The sequence below is a fragment of the Oncorhynchus gorbuscha genome, linkage group LG09 (genome assembly GCF_021184085.1).
Source record: "Oncorhynchus gorbuscha isolate QuinsamMale2020 ecotype Even-year linkage group LG09, OgorEven_v1.0, whole genome shotgun sequence".
NCBI lineage: Eukaryota > Metazoa > Chordata > Actinopteri > Salmoniformes > Salmonidae > Oncorhynchus > Oncorhynchus gorbuscha.
Genome location: NC_060181.1, coordinates 77,426,736 through 77,442,973, shown reverse-complemented (window position 1 = coordinate 77,442,973; position 16,238 = coordinate 77,426,736). Strand labels below are relative to the sequence as shown.

General features: G+C 44.8%; 2 protein-coding genes across 3 annotated transcripts; both read left to right on the top strand.

Annotated features, from left to right (window-relative positions):
• Positions 1 to 1,013: 1,013 nt before the first annotated feature.
• Positions 1,014 to 3,986, top strand: LOC124044111 (V-set domain-containing T-cell activation inhibitor 1-like). Of its 2 annotated transcripts, XM_046363571.1 has the most exons (6): positions 1,014 to 1,173; positions 1,374 to 1,521; positions 1,706 to 1,770; positions 1,990 to 2,367; positions 2,462 to 2,716; positions 3,547 to 3,986. In XM_046363571.1, exons 2-6 carry the CDS (start codon positions 1,490 to 1,492, stop codon positions 3,672 to 3,674), a joined length of 858 nt encoding a protein of 285 aa, XP_046219527.1. In that variant the 5' UTR covers positions 1,014 to 1,173; positions 1,374 to 1,489; the 3' UTR covers positions 3,675 to 3,986. The 2 variants fall into 2 exon arrangements, with proteins under 2 accessions (XP_046219527.1, XP_046219526.1); XM_046363570.1 differs by lacking the exon at positions 1,014 to 1,173 and having other exon boundaries at positions 1,252 to 1,521.
• Positions 3,987 to 4,098: 112 nt separating this feature from the next.
• On the top strand, positions 4,099 to 9,526 carry trim45 (tripartite motif containing 45). Its single transcript, XM_046363568.1, is given in 7 exon segments — positions 4,099 to 4,991; positions 5,203 to 5,815; positions 5,818 to 5,953; positions 7,148 to 7,277; positions 8,270 to 8,384; positions 8,485 to 8,611; positions 9,067 to 9,526. Coding segments are annotated over 7 exon segments (1,800 nt in total). The 5' UTR covers positions 4,099 to 4,500; the 3' UTR covers positions 9,255 to 9,526.
• Positions 9,527 to 16,238: the final 6,712 nt, after the last annotated feature.

Here is a 16,238-nt window from a genome sequence, read left to right as displayed (position 1 = left end):
AGCTGTTTATCAGTTTCTGTCCCAGCTTTGATGCACCTGTACTGCCTCCTCCCTTATAGATGTCGTGGAGGGCAGGCAGTGTGCCCCCGATGAGGCGTTGGGGTGACCGCACCACCCTCTGTAGAGCCCTGCAATTGCAGACGGTGCAATTGCAGCACCAGGTGATGATACAGCCTGACAGGATGCTCTCAATGGGGCATATGTAGATTTTTGTGAGGGTCTTAGGGGCAAAGCCACATTTTCAGCCTCCTGAGGTTGAAGAGGTGCTGGCATCAAGTTTGTCACTAACAGGCTCCTCAACAGCTTCTTTCCCCAAACCATAAGACTGCTAGATAGCTTAACAAATGGCTACACAGACTATCTGAGTTGACCCTTTTATTTTATTTTTGACCTGTCTCTATGCACACTCAAAGGGCCCTACACACACACACTGGCACTCACTTCATATTTTGCTCACACACACACATAATATGCAATTACATTTATACTGACTCTACACACACGCACTCCCACTCACATATAATCATCATATACGCTGCTGCTACTCTGTTTATCATATTTATCATAGATCCTTATGCCTTGTCACCTTACCTCTATACATATCTACCTCTATCACTTCAGTATCCCTGCACATTGTAAATATGGTACTGGAACTTACTTTCTTGTGTGTTTTTGTTCTACTGTGTTATTTTTAGTATTATGTTATTCATTACTGCATTGTTGGGTTTAGAGATGGCAAGAAAGGCATTTCACTGTACTTGTGCACGTGACATTAACTTGAAGGGACCATTTCAGGTCGTCAGTATGTGCATGCTGCGGAACTTGAAGCTTTTGTGACCCGTCAATGTGGATGGGGGCTTGCCCTCTCTGCTGTCTCCTGCAGTCTTATCAGCACCTTCGATCTGTTGACATTGAGGGAGAGGTTGTTTTCCTGGCACCACTCCACCAAGGCACTCACCTTTGCCCTGTAGGCTGTCTTGTCGTTGTTGGTAATCAGGCCTACCGCTGTTGTGTCGTCAGCAAACTTCGTGATTGAGTTGGAGACGTGCGTGGCCACGCAGTCCTGGGTGAACATGGAGTACAGGAGGGGGCTGAGCACGCACCCCAGTGGGGCCCCCGTGTTGAAGATCAGTCAATGGTCTACGCTCCTATGGAGCCAAGGGCTTAAGCCAAGTAAGTCTGCTTATATCCCTATTTCTTCCCTCTGGTTAAAAAATGTTAATGGTAAGTCAGTAAGCAGTGCACAAATACCTAAGTGACAATATTTACTCAAGGAGAGTCCCTCGCTTTCCTGAGTACAGGGTTTGATATGACATGAATGACATACAGTGGGTGAGGACTTCCGATGTGGAGCTAAAGTCGATCTCATACAGTATGTAGCTGCTGCAGACGACACATCACATGGATACTGTATGTGGACTCTGGTAAAGGGAGCAGCTGGAACTATCATAACCCTGCTAAAAAAAGAGCCAGCTACCATTGAGGAGCCATGGCCTCATTTGGACAGATAATCTTGTGGGGGTGAGGACACAATGTGTTTAAAAAAAAAATATATATATATATGGTTGTTATTGTTTGAGGCCCAGCAACAGCTGTGCTTTTTATCACCAACAAATACATAGTGAGATTAATTAATCATTGGATATTGTGATGTTCAATTGACTTGGAAAGTTCTTGATAGTTTCACCCCCATCTCCTTTTGCAGCTTGATAGTCAGTATCTTCGTAACTGCTGGACTCATCATTCTCATCTTGTCTGTGTCATTTTCAGGTACGTAGTGAGCATATATATTGACTTGTCACCATCATTGTCAATATTAATGTGATGTCTCTGTTAACATGTATTTGAGCATATGTGAGATTGCATGTGTACCTGTGTGCGTTTGCCAGTGTGTGTGTGTGTAACTATAGTTCCTATGAACTGCACACATCTCTATGTATGGAACTTAAGCTTCCTGTATGTTGTATTATGCTGTGTGCTGTCCTCTAGGTCAGGGCTTGGGGGGTTCCAAGGGCACTGTGGATAGCATTGACAAGTGGCCCATCGGGTACTTGGGAGAGGATGTCATCTTGAGCTGCAAGTTCAAGACTTCCACTAACAGCAGGGAATCGACCAGTCAGGTGTCAATCACCTGGACGAAGGAGGGGCTAAGTGAAGTGGTGTATAAGTATGATAAAGGAGCAGTCCAGCTGACGGAGCAAAACCCCCAGTTTAAAAATAGAACCCTGCTGTTCTCAGATGCCATAGGTGGAGGCAATGCCTCCCTGTTGCTGAGGGACGTAAAAGTGGGAGACAATGGGGTGTACTACTGCAGTGTGAGCACTCCTAGTTGCTCGGGAACTGCCAGTGTTAACCTCAGAGCTGCAGGTAAGGAGCCAACTTGTTAGACATTCTCAATATTTCACACTGAATATTGAACTGCACACAAAGTAGCCTACTCTGAAAATATGCTTCACTTCAGCTTTCTCAGCCCCCAAATTCAAGCGGGTAAACACTACCCTAACGGCAGAGGCAGAGAGATGGTTCCCCAAACCAAACATCACCTGGTTGGATGTCAATGACAACGTCCTGAACAAGAGTGAAACTAGCTTCTTCAACAACTCTGCCGGGATAACTCGATTCATCAGCTCCCTTCAGCCAATCAAATTGTATGGCAGCTACACCTGCATCATCCAAAACCCTCTGGTGAAGGCCATCTCCCAGGCAACCATCAAAGGTCCAGTAAACACCTTTCAGAGAAAATATAATTTTATACTGAGAAAATACTTGGATGAGAACTGCATGTTAGACAACTCTCATCCAGTTTAAAAACACTTACACAAGTTAAGTCACTCACTCAGTGACACCTACACACTCTTCAGTCTATTTCACCACAACAACCCGGCCAAACATGACAACTAAATAAAGATGCAATTAAAGTGGCGTTTAACCCTACCAATGACTGGGAGCTTTCTAGGACATAACTAACAGAAGTAATTGAGTATACAAAACATTAAAAACACCTGCTCTTTCCATGACATAGACTGACCAGGTGAATTCAGATGAAAGTTATCATCCCATATTGATGTCACATTAAAGAATGATTTTGAACCCTTTAAGACATGTCTTGTGTATTGGTACCATTCAGAGGGCGAATGGGCAGGACAAACCCTTTAAGACATGTCTTGTGTATGGGTACCATTCAGAGGGCGAATGGGCAGGACAAACCCTTTAAGACATGTCTTGTGTATGGGTACCATTCAGAGGGCGAATGGGCAGGACAAAAACTTTAAGACATGTCTTGAGTAGGGGTACCATTCAGAGGGCGAATGGGCAGGACAAAACCTTTAAGTGCCTTTGAACGGTGTATGCAGCCAATTTAACACAACTGTGGAAAGCATCAGGAGTCAACATGGGCCAGCAACCCTATGGAATGATTTCGACACCTTGTAGAGTCCATGTCCTTATGAATTTAGGCTGTTCTGGGGCGTCCTAATGTTTGGTATACTCAGTGTATGTTTGGCAGTGTGCATACTGTACAGTCAGCATCTTTTTTTTAAATTACAGATACAGAGATATCAGCAAAGACTTTCTTCTCCTTCAATACTTCAGCTGCACCACCCATACTACAACCTCAATGGCACGTTCTCGCAGCTACGGCCAGTGTTTTTCTCTGGATCTACCAGCTAACCTGAAACACATTGACACCAACTGCTCCTCATAGCCTACAGTCAAGGTTACTAAAAGTACTGTGGTCTGATGGAATTTATGTTGGATATAACAAGTGGAGATACAGTGTGTGTGTGTGCGTGTGTGTGTGCATGGCTATAGGTTATCTAATAAGTGGTGAAATTATAGTTACAGCAGCAATACTGTAATTACATAATAATAACAATTATTTTTTGTTTCTATGGGATTCACTGTGGCAATCAGTCTACTGGGCTATCAGTGTAACACGTGAATCTATAGGTCTATAGTTTTTTTTTTACAATAAAATGTAAATGTTTTTAAATGGTTTGAGTTTGGTGCTTGTTGAAGTTCATTCTGTGTTAGCTGCATGGGCCATGCATGGTCTTTCAAACCAGTAGATGGGGCCTGCGGAAAGGATATTCTGAGTTGAGGGGCCTGGAACGTCGATTAGTTCTCTGCTTCAGATCGCGAACAACTTCAAACCACGCCTGGGGGTGCAACGGCTGTTTTTCATTGGACTGGAGAAGAGGGTTTCATGTTTCAAGGAAGAGAACGTACCTAGTGTGGAGTATTACGGAAGAAAAGTTGAGGGTGTAGGAAACAGTGTAACAATAGTTATAGGCCTATACAGTCCTACACTGAATGTTATTTTGGTGTTACGGTATTATGCTTGGGTTTTATGTTGCCTACTAACGTTAACTGTAACCTAGGCTACTGATATAGTTGCAAATTGGTAGCCTAGGTCGATTTCTGACACCGGTAGTTTTTATTCTTAAACAAAATCCGGTATCAAATTGTTTTTAAAGAAACGAGACAATAATATAAAACACAATGTCACACTGTGACCAAATTTTGGAAAAAGATGTGGATTCCTCGCCAACCGCGACCACAAACTCGAGCTCTAAAAACGGAGATAACGGGGACGCCGTTATCAATGCGAGGGCAGTGTGCCGCGTTTGTAAATGTTTATATCGCGAGCCTAAAATTATGCAGTGTTTACACACCTTCTGCGCGGACTGCGTTCGTCAACTGGAACCATTTTCGGGGTCTTCGGCAGTACACAATGGTAAAGCGGTCCCTCTGGAAGGCGAGCCGCCCTCTGCCGTCACCGTTCTCTGTCCGGAGTGTGACTCCGAGGTGGACATCCCGTTGTCCGGAGTGGACGGGCTGACCACTGACCACTTGGCCCTGGACGAAGTGTTTCTGGAGACGCTGATGAGCAAGAACTCTGTGGTATGCGACCTGTGCAGCGACGGGGACGCAGAGAAGCGTTGTGAGGTGTGCAGTGTCAACCTGTGTGAGTTTTGTATTCAAGCACACAGGTGAGTGCATAAAAAATATTTATAACTCATGTTCAATGTTCCAACATTGTTGCAAGTTAACTAGTCTAGGATTATGTTTGGTTCCCGACTTCCATTTAAGCTTTGAGCTGGCCACTTGCCTTTTATTACATAGGCAGGTAGGCTACATGCAATTACAGTGTAATCAAGTGGAACCTATGAGTTCACAATCTCCACCTTCTTTCCTCCCCAGGAGACAGAAGAGGACGTCGTCTCACACCGTCCAGTGTCTGGAGGACCTGAAGAACCAGGGTTGTCTCTCCCGGCCCGTCCTGTGCTCCCTCCACCCTGCCCAGGAGCTGCGTCTCTTCTGTGAGCCCTGTGACCTACCTGTCTGCCTGGAGTGTGCCGCCACCTTTCACCGCGACCACCCCTGCCTCCCCACACGTGATGTCATCGATCGCCATGGGGGCCGTATCCGGGATTTGGTTACCGGGCGCCTGCGGCCACGGCTGGACCAGCTGGAGGAGTCACTGCGGAAGGTGGACCTATCCCAGGAGACCTTGCAGACCAGGGTGGATGCGGCGGTGGACGAGGTGCGTTCCTTCGCACGAGGCTATGCTAGCGCTGTGGAGTCGCACTGCCTGTTGCTGCTACGGCGCTTAGAGGAGCTGGGTCTACAGCGCAGGAGTCATCTCCATCTGCAGAGGGCGCAGCTGCAGCAGGCCCTGTCGGACACCCGCGGGGGGGTGGAGTTTGCCGAGCGGCTGCTGACGTGCGGGTCGGACGCAGAAATCCTCAGTGCTAAGGACGTGACCCTCCGCAGGCTGGCTGCCCTGATGGAGACTGGTTACAACCCCCCCCCAGAAGCCGTCTGCCCCATGAAGGGAGCAGTATTTGCTTCCTGCCACAGGAGAGTGCAGGCGAGGTGGCGGGGTACCCGATGGTGGGGGTGATCCACACCAAGACCCTGGAGCTCAGCAGGTGCACCATTGAAGGGGAAGGTGAGACCCCAACCAAGGTCCCATCCAGAAACAACCCTTAGCCCCTACGCCATATTTCCCCTAGCCCCTAATTCTGAGGCAGTTCTCCTGTCCCACTTTGAACAACCCTGAAGGCAACCTCTTTAACTATACTTAGGAGATGCTCTTTTACACACACACACACACACACACACACACACACACACACACACACACACACACACACACACACACACACACACACACACACACACACACACACACACACACACACACACACCGTAGGCAATTATACAGTATGTAAAGGATAAGTAGTGGATGACATTCCTGGTCTTTATGGAAACATTTCAAGTGGCAGGTACTTGCTTTGTCAAAACACAGGTATTTGAGATATACCCCTCTCTTTTGTTGTGGTACACACGCACACACACACACACACACCGCTCTGTAGCAGCATGCCCACTGTGATAGTTCAAAGAGCTATTCCCTGCTGTGGCTAATGTTTGCCTGCTGAGCTGGAGATGCACGGCTTCAGTAAATAGTGACTCTCTCTGTGTCAAAATCAACTGCCCCTAGTTGTATTCATTTAAATATATGGACAGATGTCAATCCATAAAGCAGGTGTGTGTGTTTTGTCTGTGCCTACTACAGGGCCTTGGAGAGTGTTTGTGATAAGAGTTGAAAAAGAGAACCTGCAGCCCATGTCACTGTTTCTTTACTTCCCCAGTTTCTGGGCTTAAGGATAAGTATGTTATAGAATTAGTGCCCATGTTTAGCATTTATAAACAAAGCTGTAGATTACACATCAGGAAATACAGGCTTAAGCCACTCTTATCAATAATACAGTATTTACAAATGTGTGCCCATGTTAAAACCACACAGGCTCTTCGATTAAAGGATTGGAAGTCAGGGGTTTGGCCCACTTTAGTGTAGGACAAGCAGTAAATTGTGTGTTAAGAGCAACAGCTGCTGGTGCAGTGTGACAGGGTGCATGGCTGTCACCAGAACACACACACAAAGCCACACCACCAGTGTCTAGATCAGAGTGGCTTTATGTGCTTATGTATATACAGAGCCTTCTACTCAAGTGTTATCCAAAAAGGTGTTTCAGGGTGAAACAACCTTTGTCAGCGCTGAGAGGAAAGTAATATGAACGTGTGTGTGTTTGTGTGTGAGTGAAAGAGAGACTGACCTTTAACCTGTCCCTGCCCCCAGGTCTGCAGCGTGGCAGGGAAGGCCAGAGAGGGGAGTTCACCCTGGTGTGTAGAGACTTTGCTGGGGAGCAGATGGGTCGTGGAGGGGAAGCTGTCCTGGTCAGTATGGTCCACAAGGAGAAGAAAGACTGGTGAGGAACCAGATAATCTACAGCACACACATCTACCAAGTTCTCTGTACTACTGGGTGTGCCGGGTTTCTGATCTGATTGAGCTAATCTTGATGAACATTTGTTATTTAGTCCGGATCATTATGAGATGATGCTGTTAAAAAGGAGTCATACATGCAAGTGGTACCATGCGTTATAACTACATCATCAAATATATCTGCTGCGTGCCTCCCGGGTGGCGCAGTGGTCTAGTGCACTGCATCGCAGTGCTAGCTGTGCCACTAGAGACTCTGGGTTCACGTCCAGGCTCTGTCGCATCCAGCCGTGACCGGGAGGTTCATGGGGCGACGCACAATTGGCCTAGCGTCGTCCGGGTTAGGGAGGGTATGGACGGTAGGGATATCCTTGTCTCATCGCGCACTAGTGACTTCTGTGGCGGGCCGAACGCAGCGCATGCTAACCAGGTCGCTAGGTGCACAGTGTTTCCTCCAACACATTGGTGCGGCTGGCTACCGGGTTGGGTGCGCGCTGTGTTAAAGAGTGCAACTTGGTTGGGTTGTGTTTTGGTGGACGCATGGCTTTCGACCTTCGTCTCTCCCGAGCCCGCACGGGAGTTGTAGCGATGAGACAAGATAGTAACTACTAACAATTGGATACCACGAAATTGGGGAGAAAAGGGGGTAAAATAAAAAATATATATACTGTATCTGCTGCTGTTAATTCGTCTTTCGGATGGGACGTTAAACGGGTGTCCTGACTCTGAGGTCATTAAAGATCCCATGGCACGTATCGTAAGAGGAAGGGTGTTAACCCCGTCGTCCTGGCTAAATTTCCAATCTGGCCTTCAAACCATCACAGTCACCTAATAATCCCCAGTTTACAATTGGCTCATTCATCCCCCTCCTCTCCCCTGTAACTATTCCCCAGGTCGTTGCTGCAAATGAGAACGCGTTTTCAGTTAACTTACCTGGTAAAATAACAGATAAATAAATAATTACTTGTGTCCTCTGTAGCAGAGTGGAGGCGGCGGTGGTGGATAACAATGATGGCTCCTATTCTGTCTCCTACACCCCCATGGAGCCAGGGCCCTACTCTGTGTGGGTGTGTGTCAAGGCCCTACACGTTAAGGTACTGTACAGTATTTGTCACTATTACCGTCATTATCAATCAGGATTTAGTAATAATACTATGATTACTTAATGACCCTGGCAATCGCTTCACCCTCCAGGGTTCCCCCTTTGTCCTGAATGTGAGGAGACCGGTCCGGTGGCACCGTGGAACATTCCACTGCTGTTCCTTCTGCTCCAGTGGGGGTTCTAAAGAGGCCCGTTGTGGCTGCATGGGAACCATGCCAGGTAGGTACAGCAGACTACAGGGCACCTGGCTACGTATGTTTAAAATTGGACATATAGGTACGCTGAATAGGAAATATACACTTATCTGCAGAACTCAATGGCAAGGCCACATCTAGTACTGGTGCAGGGATAATGCTAGGTATGTCCTCTAGGGACAGTATACCAAGTATGTGCAGCAGAGTAAAGGCTACTAAAGGACCGGTATGCTAAGTATGTGCAGAATGGGTAAAGGTCACATCAGGTGACAGTAACTCGTTACGGCTCTGTGTCTGTCATTATGTCCCCCATGACATTATGCACCAGCCAGATTTACTAAGCGTTTGCAAATGTGCACCTGCTATTTTCCAAAGTGAATAAACACAGACGGTCACGGTAGCTTTGCTTTTCTTCTCTTACTCTGAAAATATCAGGTACAAAGTATGAATAGTACTCTCGCTTTTTGTGTGTGTGCGCAGGAGGGTTCCAGGGCTGTGGTCACGGCCATAAGGGTCACCCCGGTAAGCCCCACTGGTCGTGCTGTGGAAGTACGGTGGAGGCCTCAGAGTGCCTGCCACAGAGTGTCATAACGGCAGTGGGTGGAACAATAACAGCAGTGGGGGGGACAGGCTCGCCTCGGGGCCACCTCAGGACAGTGGAGCTCTGACGGACAGGGCCAGGACACCCCTACCCCCACCAGATATCATGGGTCTACAAATCAACCCTTTCAGAATTTCTATTTATTTCTATTTTCAAGATGTAGATTTTATACACACTACACAAAACAATATTTGTTGTGATCTGCTACTGTAGCCAAGTATTCTGTCGTTTCTATTGTTTTGCATATGCATGTTACATCACAAGACTGATTTAGTGCCTTTCATGTATATGAAAGACCATTATTTTTATTCTGAAATAAATAACACTGGAATAACTTAATGTGTCGTACAATATTAACAGTTGAGGTTTCTATCCTGAATACAAAGCATAACATACAGTTGAAGTTGGAAGTTTACATACACCTTAGCCAAATACATTTAAAACTTAGTTTTTCACAATTTCTGACATTTAATCCTAGTAAAGATGCCCTGTTTTAGGTCAGTTAGGATCACCACTTTATTTTAAGAATGAAATGTCAGAATAATAGTAGAGAGAATAATTTATTTCAGCTTTTATTTCTTTCATCACATTCCCTGTGAGTCAGAAGTTTACATACACTCAAATAGTATTTGGTAGCACTGCCTTTAAATTGTTGAACTTGGGTCAAATGTTTCGGGTAGCCTTCCACAAGCTTCCCACAATAAGTTGGGTGAATTTTGACCCATTTCTCCTGACAGAGCTGGTGTAACTGAGTCAGGTTTGTAGGCCTCCTTGCTTGTACACATTTTTTCAGTTCTGCCCACACATTTTCTATAGGATTGAGGTCAGGGCTTTGTGATGGCCACTCCAACTCTTGTTCTTAAGCCATTTTGCCACAACTTTGGAAGCATGCTTGGGGTCATTGTCCATTTGGAAGACCCATTTGCGACCAAGCTTTAACTTCCTGACTGATGTCTTGAGATGTTGCTTCAATACATCAACCTAATTTTGCTTCCTCATGAAGCCATCTATTTTGTGAAGTGCACCAGTCCCTCCTGCTGCAACCCCACAACATGATGCTGCCACCCCCGTGCTTCATGTTAGGGATGGTGTTCTTCGGCTTGCAAGCCCCCCCTTTTTCCTTCAAACATAACGATAGTCATTATGACCAAACAGTTCTATTTTTGTTTCATCAGACCAGAGGACATTTCTCCAAAAAAGTACGATCTTTGTCCCCATGTGCAGTTGCAAACCGTAGTCTAGCTTTTTTTATGGCGGTTTTGGAGCAGTGGCTTTTTCCTTGCTGAGCGGCATTTCAGGTTATGTCAATATAGGACTTTTTTTTACATTGGATATTGATACTTTTGTACCTGTTTCCTCTAGCATCTTCATAAGGCCCTTTGCTGTTGTTCTGGGATTGATTTGCACTTTTCGCACCAAAGTACGTTCATCTCTAGGAGACAGAACGCGTCTCCTTCCGGAGCGATATAACGGCTGCGTGGTCCCATGGTGTTTATACTTTCATACTATTGTTTGTACAGATGAACATGGATCTTAACTGACTTGCCTAGTAAAATAAAGGTAAAAACGATTTTAAAAAAATGGTACCTTAAGGCGTTTGGAAATTGCTCCCAAGGATGAACTGGACTTGTGTAGGTTTACAATTCTTTTTCTGAGGTCTTGGCTGATTTCTTTTGATTTTTCTGTGATGTCAAGAAAAGAGGCACTGAGTTTGAATGTAGACCTTGAAATACATCCACAGGTACACCTCAAATTGACTCAAATGATGTCAATTAGCCTATCAGAAGCTTCTAAAGTCATGACATCATTTTCTGGAATTTTCCAAGCTGTTTAAAGGCACAGTCAACTTAGTGTATGTAAACTTTTGACCCAATGGAATTGTGATACAGTGAATTAATTATAAGTTAAATAATCTGTCTGTCTGAAGAATGACTTGTGTCATGCACAAAGTAGATGTCCTAACCGACTTGCCAAAACAATAGTTTGTTGACAATAAATTTGTGGAGTGGATGAAAAACAAGTTTTAATGACTCCAACCAAAGTGTATGTAAACTTCAGACTTCAACTGTATATACTTCCTAATACAGTTAGTCGTTTAGAATACACAACGGGGTGATATTTAGTTGTCACTGCGGTTCCTCTCTCCGCCACTGTATGGCAGTAGTGGGCTATTCACTCCATTAAATACGAGCTACTTGGAGAATCCTTATTAGTGGGTACAGTGCCTAATCAAGTGCAATACCTATTTAATTACGCTATATTGGAATTGAGTAATAGTGCACTGACTGTTCTCACCAGATGTAATGTTTAGCTGGTTGTACAGTTGTTGCTGCCTATGTGGAAGCTGTACCACTCACTGCATGTTGGTTGAAACGCTTTCGCGTTTGACTACTGGTGTTACACTTAACAAAATGCATTCTCACCCTCCCTGAGGGAGCTGAACCTCTCTGTATAGTTGTTTAGTGGGGGCAGGGAGGGGTTGAAGATCATTGGAGATGATGATGATGAAAGTTTGGATCAAAAACAGAACTCTGCTACCTGATCTCTCTGAACAACTGCCCCCACCTCTTACATAAGAACACACACCCACCAAGTGTTGACACCACATTACAGTGGACCAGTGGTGTCAAGTACTGAAGTAAAAATACTTTAATGTACTACTTAAGTAGTTTTTTGTGGTATCTGTACTTAACTTTACTAACTATATTTTTGGCAACTTTTACTCCACTTACATTCCTAAAGAAAATCATATCATTTTTACTCCATACATTTTCCTTGACAACCAAAAGTCCTCGTTACATTTTGAATGCTTAGCAAGACAGGAAATGGTGTTGGAGTGTGCCCCTGGCTATCCCTAAATTTAAAAAACAAGAAAATTGTGCTGTCTGCTTTGCCCAATATAAGGAATTTGAAATTATTTATACTTTTACTTTTGATACTTAAGTGTATATATTAGCAATTACATTGACTTTTGATACTTAAGTATTTTAAAAACCAAGTAGTGGACTTTTACTTGAGTCATTTTCTATGAAGGTATCTTTACTTTTACTCAAGTATGACAATTGGGTACTTTTTCCACCACTGCAGTGGACTATTAAACCATAGTTTTAGGACTGCAAAGTGGACCCAGGAGAGAAGAGGTTTATGTCATCCCACATTAAACTCTTTAACCCCATGATTGAGAACTGAAGTAACGTGTCTTGTAAGCTTAAGAACCTCTTGTAATAGAACATAACAGAAAAATGTGATGGAAAATAACTCTTATTTTTCCTCTCCCCTCTATCCCTCTCCCCACCCTCTCTGTCTTTCTCCCTGTATTTGTATTCCTTCTCTCACAAGGAATCTCCGTTTCATTCACTGACTCCCTCACTCCCTTTCTCTTGGCGTGCTGGGCTGACCATCATACTCCTGTCTTTCTCATCACTCCTGTGTGTGTGCGTTTCCGAGGTGATGACTTCATCTTTATCCCTCTCCTGGCAAGAGCTCTCCAAGTCACATCACCACGACAACTGTGTTATGACACTGTCTGACATCCCACTCTGATAGGCTATTCATCTCAGGGCTCCAAGTGATGAGCCGCAATGTTCTTCATCATTGCAGAGGTTGAAATAGAGGTAATTTAAAAGAACATGAACCCAGAGCAGTTTGTAATTATAAATTTACAGTGATGGAATGCCAATGCCTTGTAGAGTCTGACCATGCTGAACTTTGAATAATTTAGTTTAATTCGTTTATATTAGTTCAACCTAAATTATTCATGTGCATCACAGGATCCACTTTCTAGCCCAAAAATGCGTAATATATTAGTCAATTCCCTTTGGACTAGATAGATACAGCACGCAGTCCAGATAGGAGGAATCCACTGCATTGTAGCTACTGCTCCATGGTGCAGAATCAGAGGTGATTTTCTGTGTGTTTTTGACACATAAAGACTCCGACTATGGGTCACTCTGAACACAGTCTAACCTGATTTCACACAGGGGCCAGAGCCAGAGCCATCACACTAATGTAGTTACATAGCTCTAAATGGACCCTACATCACACAGGAGAGTGGAGTGCCCAACGGTTATCTCCAGGCAATAATGTGAACTTGGCCATACAGGACGTAACGTGATCAGAAATCTTGGGCTTAAAAGAGGTGTGTATACAGAGTTCCTGAATACTACACAGTTTAATTACCCCCACAAACACTGTTCTGACTGAGTCTCCCTCAGCGTATTTTCTGCTGCAGCGTGGGAGCTCATCCTCTTACCCTTGTCCCGGCCCAGATCCCCAGGGTGGTAATGATGGTACTCTACGCTGTTGACTGGGTTTAAACTGTCGTAATTCACCCTCCCGTTCACACGGCGCTCCAAAGACAGATGCTGTTTCATTATGTTTACCTGCTGGATGTTGGTGTTTCATTTGCTGCACCAAGGCCTTATCTTTCTAAATCTTTATCTCTCTCACCACCAACAATCTCTTTGTCTCATTTGTTGTCTCTTTGTTTCTTTTTCCCTCTCCACTCTTTTTTCCTCTCTTGAAGTGTTTGTAATGAGCACTTTGTCATTGCTGCATTGTTTTATTGGGCTTGAAGTTCACCATGAATCCTCTCCAGGCCATTGATCCATAGCCCTCTGACATTGATAACCAGAGATGCAGTGAAGCAAATGGTCCCCCTCCCTCCGGAACTTGGCTCAGCTTTAAAAAAGTGTCAGTCCTTTTGTGTTTTAGGCAGAGAGCCACCCGCACAGTGTTTAAAATGTACAGTTTTTTGAGCGAGCGTTCGTGACTCACCTGATCCGTCTCCAAAAAGGACTCTACATTGATTATGGCACACTGTGGAAAAAGTACCCAATTGTCATATGGCACCACACCACCAATTCACTCAGTGAGGGGTGTCACATAAATCAGCCCAGTGGCCCTGTGGTGTGGACTGCAGAGTTGGGACCGAGCTAATGGCGGCTCAAGGACCCACTGACGGACTCGGGCTCCCCTGACTCAGCAGGACGTGACCGCATTTCAAGATGGATTGACTTCATGTGTCAAGAAATGCTTACACCAGCCCACTCACTAATGACAACACAACCATTATAACAACTTATACTGTCACTAGGCACAGTGTGAATAGATAGTTTCAGACTTGGGAGAAACATTGAGCAGAAAACACATTTTGACTGGTGGTCGGGACAAAAGTTGCACTCTGTAAACTGACAAATGATTAGGCTAATTGTTTCCATGCAAAATATATTTCTACAAAATGTAAATGTCAAAAAAACATTCACTTTCCCATAATTTTTTTCTAGGCCTAAATGCTCCCGTATCTTAATTTAAGACCTTGCAAAGTAGTCTCGGAAATCACAGACCTAGGCCAACATTGTTTTCCCCTGCTCAGAATTTGCATGCATCAACCAATGGTTGCATGCCACATCATCGACTGGGCCATCAGGTACAAAATTACTATACCATATGATGTGGTTAGCTGATACGTAAAATACCTATCCAGGCGTTGTAAGATCTGGCATACGTCAGCAAAGATTGAGCAGGGAAACATGACCATTGTTAACATTGTAATAGGCAACCCTTCAACCTAGTGTAGTGAGACTACTAAAGAAATAATTGCTGGATCCATACATTGAGTGTAGAATACATTAAGAAGACCCGCTCTCCCCATGACCAGGTGAAAGCTTGAATCATTTATTGATGTCACTTGTTAAATCCACTTCAATCAGTGTAGATGAAGGGGAGGAGACAGGTTAAAGAAGGATTGTTAAGCCTTGAGACAAAAAAGCCTTGGTTTCATGCATGTTAACATCAGAAGCCTCCCCTAAGTTTGTTTTACTCACTGCTTGAGTACACTCCGCCAACCCTGATGTCCTTGCCGTGTCTGAATCCTGGTTTAGGAAGGCCACCAAAAATACTGAGATTTCCACCCCCAACTACAACATTTTCCATCAAGATAGAACTGCCAAAGAGGGAGGAGTTGCAATCTACTGCAGAGATAGCCTGCAATGTTCTGTCATACTTTCCAGGTCTATGCCCAAACAGTTTGAGCTTCTAATTTTAAAAATGGATCTCTCTAGAAATAAGTCTCTCACTGTTACCGCCTGTTATAGACCACCCTCAGCTCCCAGCTGTGCCCTGGACACCATATGTGAATTGAATGCCCCCCACCTATCTTCAGAGTTTGTTCTGTTAGGTGACCTAAACTGTTATATGCTTAACACCCCGGCAGTCCTACAATCTAAGCTAGATGCCCTCAATCTCACACAAATGATCAAGGAATCCACCCGGTACAACCCTAAATCCGTAAACATGGGCACCCTCATCGATATTATCCTGACCAACTTGCCCTCCAAATACACCTCTACTGTTTTCCTTCAGGATCTCAGTGATTACTGCCTCATTGACCTACATCCGCTATGTTTCCGCGGTCAAACGACCAGCCCTCATCACTGTCAAACGCTCCCTAAAACAATTCTGCGAGCAGGCCTTTCTAATCGACCTGGCTCGGGTATCCTGGAAGTTCTTTAAAAGTAATTTCCTCACCATCTTAAATAAGCATGCCCTTTTCAAAAAATGTAGAACTAAGAACGGATATAGCCCTTGGTTCACTCCAGACCTGACTGCCCTCAACCAGCACAAAAACATCCTGTGGCGGACTGCACTAGCATCGAATAGTCCCCGCGATATGCAACTTTTCAGGGAAGTCAGAAACAAATACTTGCAGTCAGTCAGGAAAGCAAAGACTAGCTTTTTCAAACAGAAATTTGCATCCTGTAGCTCGAACTCCAAAATGTTTTGGGACACTGTAAAGTCCATGGAGAATAAGAGCACCTCCTCCCAGCTGCCCACTGAACTGAGGCTAGGTAACACTGTCACCACTGATAAATCCTCGATAATCAATAATTTAAACAAGCATTTCTCCACGGCTGGCCATGCTTTTCTCCTGGCTACCCCAACCGCTGCCAACAGCTCCGCACCCCCCGCAGCAACTTGCCCAAGCCTCCCCAGCTTCTTCTTCACCCAAATCCAGATAGCAGATGTTCTGAAAGAACTGCAAACCTGGACC